Source organism: Micrasema longulum, unplaced genomic scaffold (genome assembly GCF_059751315.1).
Source record: "Micrasema longulum isolate JH-2025_06_02 unplaced genomic scaffold, ASM5975131v1 h1tg001659l, whole genome shotgun sequence".
Taxonomy (NCBI): Eukaryota; Metazoa; Arthropoda; class Insecta; order Trichoptera; family Brachycentridae; genus Micrasema; species Micrasema longulum.
The window spans coordinates 350859-363064 of record NW_028278838.1 but is presented as its reverse complement, the minus strand read 5'-3'; the positions used below and the strand labels follow the sequence as shown (position 1 = coordinate 363064).

The 12206-nt window shown below is 33.1% G+C and overlaps 2 protein-coding genes across 2 annotated transcripts; both read left to right on the top strand.

The window, feature by feature from the left end:
- The first annotated feature begins 3744 nt into the window (after nucleotides 1-3744).
- On the top strand, nucleotides 3745-6651 carry LOC148274414 (lipase member H-B-like). The gene is made up of 3 exons (XM_088237151.1): nucleotides 3745-3754; nucleotides 3930-4233; nucleotides 6054-6651. The coding sequence occupies exons 1-3, from the start codon at nucleotides 3745-3747 to the stop codon at nucleotides 6649-6651; spliced, it is 912 nt and encodes a 303-aa protein (XP_088093277.1).
- Nucleotides 6652-10472: 3821 nt separating this feature from the next.
- Nucleotides 10473-11993, top strand: LOC148274413 (phospholipase A1 member A-like). Its single transcript, XM_088237152.1, has 2 exons — nucleotides 10473-10723; nucleotides 11264-11993. Exons 1-2 carry the CDS (start codon nucleotides 10494-10496, stop codon nucleotides 11910-11912), a joined length of 879 nt encoding a protein of 292 aa, XP_088093278.1. The 5' UTR covers nucleotides 10473-10493; the 3' UTR covers nucleotides 11913-11993.
- The last annotated feature ends 213 nt before the right edge of the window (nucleotides 11994-12206 follow it).

Sequence of the window (12206 nt, the reverse complement as noted above, 5' to 3'; positions counted from 1 at the left end):
AAATGGTATTTTCTATATGAAATTCAAATTCTAAAATAATTCATTTGCCCTAAAAAGGGTTAAACATGGACAGAATGGTGAATATGGCTACTTAAACCGGTCAATAACAAATCATAAGCCCCGTAGTAAATGCCTAGACATTATTCGCATAAAAATATTTTCCTCTAGTCTCGTTTACAAAAGTTTTGACAAACTCAAAACATTTTAATGTTTCTTAGTTTTAAGTAGTACCTACTGTGTCTTCACACGAACCACGAACTGTCTTTTTTATGTTATTTTTATGCGAATCTTATCAAAAAGCATTTACACAACCATTGTTACTGGAAATTTGAATTTAATTTAGTCTTTGTTACGACACAAGTCAAAAAGTAGGTATTACGTTTATCATATAAAATTACATCTCAGTTTTTAAATTACTTTACTTAAAGGAGGAATCCGGTTTGACCCATCATTCAATTGACCCAGCACTTGAATACTTTCAATAGTGATAATTAATCTGTATATCACAATGAAATTCATTGTGTTTACAATGTGTTTTATTGTTTATACTAAAAATGTTGATACGTCAGGCTTTCTAGATAATGGATTCTTTCCTGAATGTAAGTAAGCAATTTAATATCAATAATATTTTATACGCTATTAAACTTTGCCGAGTTTAAAAAAAAATGGACATCTTTTTTTCTTTAGTCTTAAAATAGTACAAATATAATAATGGAATGTCCTTATATTAACTTATATCTAACTATAATTAAAACATATACTAATTATTAACATTTCTAAACAATATACATACACTTCTAAGAAGCCAACTCGAATAAGATTATTTTTTAAAAACTAACTTATCTGCTAAACACGTGTTTTTTTAACTTATACTTAAATGAAATAATATTTTTTTGTTCTCGTATTTCTAATGGTATTTCCTAATAATATAACTGTACAGCTCGGTGCATCAACGAGATCTGTGTATTTGTCTTCTTACAAAATGGCAGCCTTACTTCATTTTCATTTCTTGTTTTATATCCGTGTTCACATTGATTAGAAAAAACCCTTTTAGTCAACTCTTTTGAGGTATAACCATTAATCATTTTGTGAACAAAAAACATAACATTAAAATATATCAGTTGATGTATTGTCATAATGTTTGTTTGTTTCAGCATCAACTTTATCTTAGTGTAGGTATCTATTCTTTCTTAGAATTACTCTCATAGCCCTATTCTGCAGAACCGTAAGTTTATTTTTTTCCGCTTAAAATTGCGTAAAATCCTGAGTCATCATCACGGGTACCAAAAAGAATCTTAAATGGCACCCAGGAGGCAGAAGAAAGGTCGGCAGACCGAGGCTGTGATAGGAAGACAACATAAAAAATTGAGTGTTTTAACTGTGAACATATTGGTAAAGTCAAAAACCTAAGAGTTTTAGTGACATATTAATCAAAGTATCACTTCTTCTTCTTATCAGCATGTTTCTCTCCACTGCTGGATATTGGCCTCTTCCAAATGTTTTCCATGCCTCTCTGTCCTGGGGTGATGTTCTAAACCGCTCTCGCGGCACGAGAAAATTGTTTTTGAAGCCTATGTCAAAAGTAAATTGAGTTACATGATCGCCTTCTGGGGAACTGGTAACAAGACAGACATAAAAAGAATACAAAGACAACAAAATAAAATTCTTAAACTAACATACAACCTACCCTACCTGATCTCTACGACTGAACTGTACAAAAAAACACACCAGTTTGACATAAACTACTTGACTAAAATTGAGACCTTAAAAATTGTGCACAAAATAACACTGGGAAACATACAAGACGACGACATAATATTAGTCAAAAATGCTGACATACATAAATATAACACCAGACAACAAAAACACTATCATATTGAAAAAGCAAAGACAAACACAGGACAGTCAAAAATACTACATAATGGACTTAAAATACTACAACGACTTATCTTACTACTTGAAAACTTTTACTGGAGACAAATTTAAAATCAATCTAAAAAAGCACATGATGACGAGACATAAAATGACTAGACAATATTAAATTTCTAATGTAACCCTAACGGGTTTTTTAAAATTGTAAATAAATAAAAATAAAAAAAAACCTAAATTCAAAGCAGGTGCAGTGTAATTGACCTTTTTGTTTAAGTGTCTTCCTATAGGTTTAGTATTAGTTTTAATTTGAACAAAAACGTCGTATTGACTTGTACAAATCGTGATATACAGTTGACAAACGTTTAGAAACAATAAAGTTTTAATATAATTAAATTGCGATGTTTAAAACACGACAATAGAAATATAAGAAATTTAAAAAAAGATGGGTTAACAAGTTGTCATAAAAGTGGAAGCTCCCGTGATCTATATGACAGTTGTTTTTAGTGATGCCATAATAAAAAGTGATACCGTATAAATAAATATCCCAACATTTAGGGGAAAAAATATTTTACGTTATTTTATGCAAATTCAAAATTCTACTTTAGTTTTTTTTATTTACACATAAAATAATTTTAACATGCTGTTTTTAAAATCAAATAAAAAAACAAATTACATAATGTTGTTTGAAAAAATATAAAAATATTTTTAGTAAAATCATTGAAAATAGGTAAAAAAATATTGACAATTTCTACTTATCGTTTTTACAATTTTTCTAGAAGTATATGTACACTATAGTGTAGCAATTCAATTTTATTTTTATGTATTTCCTATTTTTTCGATACATTTTCCATTTCCCCCCTTTAGCGTTTTCCTCGGTTTTAGACTTTTTGCTCCCATGAAAAACGCAAAAGGGGGTTTTACTGTACCTATTTAATTGGAACATAGTGAAATCTTTACCTGAACCTGTAATCTTGCGTCAAGGTTTTCATAAATTCCATGTAAATCTTATAAACTGCAAGATTGAGTCATTTTCTGTGAGTAAATTAAAAATTGTTATGCAAAAACCAATTTTAATTTTTACCATTCAAAAATAAATTAAACCATTTTAAAAATGTAAGAATATCCAACCACATTTTAGAAAGTTTTATTTATTAAATTCGCCAGCTTTTTGTGTAATTATGAAGACTTATTTTTTTATTTTAAATGTTTTTTGTACAAATATTTATAACAGTCTAAAGAAGAAAATAAAACATACAAAATATTATGAATTCTGTACATAAAATACAATTTCAAAGTATAGGTAATCTAGCAAATAATTGCACTGCTGTAAAAAAAATAAAGATTGTTTCTACATACACATTTAAAGAAAAATTGTTTTGCGGGCAAGCTCCCTTAATTACGAAAATCGCATCAGAACTGAAATGGTTTGTAAAAAAAATTAAAGTGGCTTATGCATAGTCAAACACGAACAAATTAAAAGTATTAGAGATAAACTCCTTTGATTTTGTTAAAAATCCAATTATGTGCCAACCCTGGCCCACAAATTCACATTGTATAGAAAATTTAGGAAATAGTTGACAATTTTGCCCACCGGTTTTTTTCATTGATTTTATAATGGTGATGCCTCAATGATGCTATTGTTTAAACATAAACAGTTTTTTTCGCCCAAAAAGTTGTAATAAACCGTATGATAAGGATGATAAAACCAAAAATAGCAGTTATTTTCCAAGTGGGCAAAATTGTCAACAAGTGGAGATAATTTTGCCCAGCATGCTTTGTCTTTTAAAATTGCATAAATAAAAGAAAAGCAAACGTTTTGTACTTGTAAAGTTGTAAAGACGCTCAGAATAATTAGTATCACTATTCAACAAAATGGATAGGAGTAAGTATTCCTTTACAAAAAAATTATGAAATTGTAAAAGTTTGTTAAAACTGGGCAAAATTGTCACGTTTGACGGTATTTATACTTTTATAATTTTTGTTTTATTTTTTTTATACAGAATAATGTTCCTCCCTCACTAGGATATGATCATTTTAAAACACCTGTTTTTTTGCAGGTGATTTTGGCCTCCATAACTACTCATTTTCTGAAGAAGACTTGTGCAGTGTTAAGTTGAAGTTACATAGGGATGAATATAACACTCCAACTTCCGTTGCGATTTATCGTCTCAGCGAATCCGTTCGACTCTTGTCGGATCCTCATTTCGATATCCACCGCAAAACTGTCATATACGCCCATGGATTCAAACAGAACTCTATGATCTATCCGTCAAATTGTGTTAAAAAATTATACCTGACTCTTGGTAACTACAATGTCATTTTGATGGATATGTTTCCGGTGCTGTCTATGCTGTATTTTAAGTAAGAAACATTAAAAAATATATTTTTATTTATATCCCTACAGAGATGAGGTAGAATTTTTTCAAATTCAGGATTATGGATATTCGAGCGTTTACAGGGCTTATGACCTGTCATTGGCTGGGTTAAGTGGCCACTTTAAGTAGGGACTACAACATCCCCCCTTCCGCTTATTAGCGAATATCCACACAGGTAACATTTTTGATTTTTGTATATATGTTATTAAAATGAAAAACCATTCACAAGCGAGTTGGAGCGCCATCTATGTATTGATATTGAAGTTAAGTATTTTTAATTAGCAATTAGCAAATAATGTTGTTAAAAAATAAAGTTCACAGCACAGCATGTGTTAGGGTATTTACCCGTTATTTACAAAGTAAAAAGGCACATGGAATTCTAGGCTTATGACCTGTCACTAGCTGATTATGCCGCCACTTTACACACACTGTACACCATTCGCCATTCTGCCTATGTTGCGATCTCGATCTTCGAAAATAGACCACATAACCGAATATTGCACGCAACTACACTGGCTCAGTATGAGGCATAGAAGAAACATTCACATTCTATCACTTCTTCACAATATTTAAATAAATGATTCCACAGCCGAGCCTCATGGACAATATATGAGTTAGAAAAGAAAGAGGAGTTGTGCATGGGTATCAAGAGAGTGCCTTGAGAATTAGAACGAAGAGGTAAACAATGAACTGATAAGCGTTGAAATTTTTCACGGAGGTATATATACCTATATACTTCCGTGAGGTATATATAATTCATAGTCTATTCATAGGACTATGAATTACGGTGAACAGAAGTAAGAGGGAGTGATAGTCTCTCCGCTGTCTAATTTTGAGCCATTTCAGTTGCCTACTATAATCAGAAATTAATGTGGTCATATTTCCTAAGACCAAAAATATACACAATATTATTTTTGGTATGTGTATATATATTTACATATTTATACACACACAATTCTGGGTTTTATCCCAAGGGGGAGTAGGTATATTATTATTTATATCACTACAGAGATGGGTAGAATTTTTGTTTCAAGATTATGGATATTCGAGCGTTTACATGGCTTATGACCTGCCATAGGTTGGGTTCAAATTAAATAAAAATAAATTGCAGAGTCATCTGCAGGCGATTACTAGTAATTAATTTAACTCGGATAGAGTCTTAGCTACATAAATAAAGTAATTTGTTTTAATACTTAACCTCAATATCAAATACATAGATGGCGCTCCAAACGCGCTAGCGAAAGCTTTCCTTGTTTCATGACATATATACAAAAGCCAAAAATGTCACCGATCGCTAATAAGCGGAATGGGGAATGTTGTAGAATTCTACATAAAAGTGGCCACTTGAACCCAACCTATGGCAGGTCATAAGCCCTGTAAACGCTCGAATATCCATAATCTTGAAACAAAAATTCTACCCATCTCTGTAGTGATATAAATAATAATATACCAAAAATATACTTTACGCCAGTATTCTGAAGTCGTTCAAGTTTATTGAGTTGCTCACAACTTAAATCAGTCATGGAAACATCAGCGTAATCTAGAATGGGTAATCTAGAATGGGTAGTAGTAATGCTTGTTTACTCAATTTATTATTTCTTTAGAAATTAATACATTTCAACAGAAACAGCGAAAATTTTGGAAAAGAAAATGGAAGAAATGGAAGTCTAGGCATTTGACCTGTGTGTGGCCTTGGCTGGCATAAGTGGCCACTTGACGCGTGTGTGTAATATTCACCATTTTGCCTATGTTTGAACATCCATTATTTATTTGATTGCTTTACAAAGCATCTTCATATGCTTTTAGTTTGGTTCTGGCTGTCGCTGCTGTGGGAAAAAAGCTTGGAAATCAACTAGCCGTTTTGAATTCGAAGGGTTTAAACATTGAAAGCCTAGAGCTGGTGGGGCATAGTCTCGGGGCCCACGTAGTCGGACACGCGGCAAAACAGTTCAACAAAGTGACGGGGCTTAAACTCCCATACATTGCTGGACTAGACCCGGCTGGGCCCTGCTACGGAGGCGTCTCTCCAAACGACCGTTTGGACAAATCAGACGCGAAATTTGTTCAAGTGATCCACACGAATGGAGGGTTCTTAGGCATCATGAAGCCAATCGGACACGTGGACTTTTATCTCAATGGAGGAAGGGCGCAACCGGGACACACAGTGTCTTTCCTTAATCTTCTGTTCAGCCACGAGCGCTCTGTGGAGATTTGGTACTACGCTGGAGTGCACACGAAGAAGTTTGTCGGCGTAGAGTGCAATAACGTCGCGGAAGTGGACCAAAGGAAATGTGGAACTAGACGGAAGCGATTGCGAGAGATGGGGCCTCTTATGAACCGTAAAGTTAAGGGAATATTTTATTTGGAGACTTCTGCCGAACCTCCATTTTGTCTTGATAAATAAAAATTGATAAAATTTCATTTTATGGCATCATCATTATTAACAATAAAAATGTACTATTTTATACATTATATTTGTAATTTTATGTTTCCTATTACGTAAAAGAATCAAATAAAATAAAATTTAAAAACAGATAATGATGACGCTTTATTGTTAAAGATAAAGAACAATAATAAAAACGAATTAAATAAATAAAAAATGTATAAATATCCACTAAAATATAATTTTAAATAACCAAAGCTAAAACAAGGAGAAAAAAACAGTAAAAATTGATCATCTCGAAAACGGTTAACATTTTGACGACCTTTATTTTACAGGTCCAAGGGAATTCTACACCACAATAATTTCAACCTCGAGTGTCTGACAATCCTGTATATTTCCAATGTATTCGATTTCTAGATTACAAAGCCCCGACAATGGTCAATTATTAGTAAATTTATAAAATCAATAGCGCCATTTATAAAATCAATACTTCTATTCAATGGACTAAAACAATTTTCATAATACCATCTTTATGGAATTAATGTATAATTCCACTACAAAATTGTATGTTATTATGACCTTAAGTTAATCCTTTTCACGTATAATGTCAAATACAATATCTCCACATTCCAGTAGAATGGAGAAAAACAATCAACAAAAAGTACATATTGTCTAGTCTTATCCCTAATTAAACTCTAACAACTATATTATAATAAAATAAATAAAACAACTTTGTTTTTAACCACTATTTTTTATTTTCCACCGACCGGTTTCAAAGCAAACAAGCTTCTTCGTCAAGGTTTACGTAACTAATGAATTGATTCCTTTTTTATTTTTATCATGTTCACTAAATACTACACGTGGACCCGTTTTCAATCAAGTCGTTTTTTCCTTACACGGGTGGTAATTTGATATCATTATTTTCGAAGTAAGCCAGAAGAGGACTTAAAGAAATATTGTTTATTTGGTTATTAATTATTGTTTTCTTATTATGAATCGCTTTTTTAATTTCTAATATTTCTAAGTTGTCTAATTTTAATATTTTATTTTCAACATGAAGTACTTTAAATCCAGTGTCTTTATTGAAGTTATGATTATTTTCCATCAGATGATTTGCGAATTCAGAAAAATTATTATTATTTAAGCATCTTAAGTGTTCTTTTATTCTAATATTAAAGTTTCTTTTAGTTTTTCCAATGTAGGTTAAATCACAGTACATAATTTGTATATCCCAGATTTATTATATTTATGGACTTTGTCTTTGTGATTTTTTAACAATGTTCCTATATTATTAGTTGTGTAGAAAGCCGGTTTAATGTTTGATGGTAGGGAATTGGATAATTATTTTGAAAAAAATGACATTTATAAAAAGAATCCGCCTCCATTGTTTGGGTGGGTTTGCTTTATTTACTGTGGGAGTCGAATATAAATATTTATTTATAAGTTTGCGTTTTTGTTTTTGATTTAATATTTTATCAATTAAGTTCTCATTATATCCATTATTTTGAGCAATTTGTTTTATTGTATTAAGTTCTTTTTTTAAATTAGTATCATCTAGTAGAAAGTTGTTTAATTTATTTGATTATAATGAATAACCACAAAGTAAGTGCTTCTTTCTATCAATGTTCCTTCCAAAGTTTTAAGAAATAACCCTCTTCTTCACATACCTCTTGTTTCATCTAATTATAGGCAAAATTCATATTTATGGCGAACTTTTAATAATTTTAATGTAATGAATAAATAATTTAACATAGATTTATTTGCAAATAATCTGACGTACGGCGTTTGCTTTCGAAATAACTCGTAGTATTTTTTCTTTTCTTTTAAATTTACATTTAATTAACATTCATTTTATGTTTGAGAATCTTTTTTAACTTACTGTGATAGTACTTGTGAAAACCTGTAATTGGCTTATTTGTTATTTGTTTTGTTATAAAAATATGAGATAATTATAGCTGTTGGTTATCCAAATAAATAAAATAAAATAAATAAAAATAATCGTCGCGAAACGTAAATATTTTGACATTTAATATTGGGTGTTCACGGATGTTCCACTGTGATCGCGAATATGACAAACAACCATGGTGAGAAATTGTTATCACGTCGCTTATTAACACGTCGATAGTTATTTGTGATTGAGCTACAGGACCTCGAGAATGGTAGTCGAACTTCGTATGTAAAATGTACAGATCTGAAAAAGGGCCACAAAACACAAAATAAGACAATATTTTCTGCAGGAGTTAGAGTGTGTTCGATTTAAAATGACTCTAAATATATATTTTTACTGTAATACCTAATTTAGAAAGGTTAGGCCTTATAATAGGCAATACATACTGTATTTTGACATTTACTATTACAAACGTCGACCTATCACCTTTTAAAATAACATTTAATATTCAAACGAATTGTTATATAACGTTTTCAAAGATGAAGATATTTTTTTTCATTTTGAGTATCGTATTTTTCATTGCATTAGTATGCGGGAGGAACGATTCTTTTGGAAACGACCAGAGCTATCTAGTAAACTGTAAGTTTTAAAAGATATTATACAAATAACTATTGACGTGCTTAAAACATGCTACGCATTTGAGCGATCACAGTGAACAATAATGAACATGCTTAAGATATCGCAGTCATAAGTCAACGCGTGTGTAATCTCTAAGTGAACGCTCGTGTCGGTTTGTTTTTGTTTTCTTCGTAAATAAATACAGTTCTTCGGCGAAATATCGGCATTTACTATAAAAAATAATATAATATATTGCATTTGCAAAATAGTAAGGAGTATCTAATACATTAAATAATCTATAATTACTATGGCGACTGCTTTTATTGACATTTGACTGACCAACCGCCAGCTAAATGCAATAAATAGCGTGATAAATAACAAATAAATACAATATTTGAGTTTGTCCAAATGTTTGTAGACAAAAGTCTGGATTTCACCCCCTCGGTAGTCATATAGGATTAACAAATTACAACAGGGATGGGAATCCCTTCAAGAAGGGAATATGGAAGTCTAGGCATTTACAGGGCATATGACCTGACATTGGCTGGTTTAAGTGACCACTTTACAATTGTGCTTTATACTTTACAATTTTAAAATTGGAAAATTGTTTTCAGGCGTTGCCTAGTATGTGAAATAATTCAGTCAGTTGAATCTCTTCACAACAAAATGGTTTCAGCTCTTTAACTTCACTCAAATCAACAAATATAAGAATTTAAGAAATACGGATGTTCAAACATAGGCAAAATGGTTAATCAAACCTGCCAATGACAGGTCATAAGCCCTGTAAATGCCTAGACTTCCATATTCCCTTATTGAAGGTATTCTCTATCCCTGTTGTAATTTGTTAACAAATAAATAAATAAAAATAGCAGTTTTGGAATATTTTCCATATTTACACCGGTGAAAATCAAATATGTGATTGCGCAGCAGGATTATAAATCGCGAAACGTAAATACTTTGACATTTAATATTAGGTGTTCACGGATGTTGCATTGTGATTGCGAATAAAATAAACAATCGTGATGAGAAATTGTTACCACGCCGCTTATTAGCACGGCGATAGATATTTGTGATTGAGCTACAGGGGTGGTTATTCTGAACGCAAAATCGCACGGAGAAAGGGCATTTAACGCGTATTTACGTACTAAATACACGCGCGCTAACAGAGCGATCTCTTCGATTGCAATTCCGTTCAGAATACCAGCCCTGGTCTAAATAAAATTGATCTTAAAATAAATAATCCCACAGTGTAGAAATAAATAAATCCAATTTCTCAGCTATTTTTTTATCCCCAGGCAATTTACCAGTCCTCGACATAACAATATCTTCGACCAATACTGATTACCTTCGCCTTTGGATGTACGTAGGCTCTGAAAATGTCCACCATTCGTACAACATCAGCAAGGCTGCTTCCATCATGAAGGACCCCTCATTCCGCGCAGATTTCAGGACTCTGGTATACTGCCACGGGGTGGACGGACCAGACTCGGAATCCACCAAGAAACTAGTAACTACGTATTTAAATAGAGGATTATATAATGTGGTTATTTTGGATTCTAGTTCATTGGTTGGGCTCCCTTATACAAGGTAAGACATTAATGAGAAAATTCAGTGGTTTTTAAAAATTTTATTTGGTCGATTACGACCATCAAATTACGCCAAAAAACAGTTATTTTATTTTTATGTACCGTATTATCACGGCTATGATTTTTTTAAGTTTTGTAATTTTGAGATTACACCGCCCATGACGTCACTAAATCAAGTCGGTGAGTCTTCCTGACATTTAAAATTAGAACTAGCTGAAGAAAATTAGGATAGAAGAAATAAAAAAGTTATTTGAATTACATGTGACATATATATAATTAAAATGTCATACAGGGTGTTCTTTAAACCCTGTCACATCCGAAACCGCGATGATCAGTATGAGCAAGAAGACATATTGGCACATTAAAATACATTTTTAGAAATAATAAAATTTAAAAAAATAAATTGCTTACTTTTGCAGGAGAAAAACGAGGAGGGGTAGTTTGATACACCGTCAGCGGCGTAGCCGCGCCCCCCTCGCTTCTCCCTAGCAGAAGTGAGCAACCATTCACGTGATTGCCTTCATGAGTCGTTTATTTCCAGGTCTGTTCGTCTCATAAGATACATCGGAGCCCGACTCGGTCTCGTGTTAGTCCAACTGTCGAAATCAGGACTAAAAATGGACAGTTTGGATTTGGTCGGCTTCAGCCTGGGAGCTCACGTCCTGGGCTTCGCTGGGAGGCAGTACAAGAAATCAACTGGGAAAACGCTTCCGCGAATCGTAGCACTGGATCCCGCAGGCCCTTGTTTCAGAGACGTCCAAGAAAACGAACGCCTGTCGAGTTCCGACGCAGACTTCGTCCAGGTGATACACACGAATGGAGGTTCGAGTGGCCTGATGAATGCAGTAGGAACCGTAGACTTTTACATCAACGGAGGAAGAACGCAGTCTTCAGAAGTGGGAATCTCCTGCCTGGCAACTTGTAGCCACGCTAAAGCTGTCAGTATTTGGAGCTCGGCTGTTGAGTTCAATGGGAAGTTTGTTGGAGTTAAATGCAGATCTGTCGAAGAGTTGGACAGAGGTAAATGCTTCGGGAGCGGAAGAAAAACAGCTCTAATGGGACCCGGGGCGGATCCAAAGATCAATGGAGTATTCTACTTGGGCACTTCTTTTAGATATCCGTACTATCTTGAACAAGCTGGTCTATACCCTCCGGGATGTTCTTGGTTTTTATATTATTTTAGATTCTAATGATCGTATTTATTAAATTCTCTCTCTCCTATGGCGCTACAGCCCATTTCAAGCTTTAGCCTCCTGCAACTTTCGCCTCCAACTCTGTCTGTCCTCAGCCGCCGTCTTCCAATTTGCCACCTGGAGAAACTGCGCTGCATCCTTTCTCACTTCATCCTGCCATCTCAGCCGGGTCTTCCCACTGATCTCCTTCCAACCGGGTGTTCACTCATTAATATTTAAGGGACACGTGAATCAGGTATTTGCTGTACATGTCCGGCCCATCTTAATCTGTAGCTCAATCACAAATAAATA

Excerpts from the sequence above, each read along its gene's own strand:
- LOC148274414 (XM_088237151.1), top strand. Across the intron at positions 4,234-6,053 it reads CTGTCTATGCTGTATTTTAA|TTTGGTTCTGGCTGTCGCTG; the intron begins GTAAGAAACATT and ends ATATGCTTTTAG.
- LOC148274413 (XM_088237152.1), top strand. The coding sequence starts at position 10,494 with ATGTACGTAGGCTCTGAAAATGTCCACCATTCGTACAACATCAGCAAG. Across the intron at positions 10,724-11,263 it reads GTTGGGCTCCCTTATACAAG|GTCTGTTCGTCTCATAAGAT; the intron begins GTAAGACATTAA and ends GTTTATTTCCAG.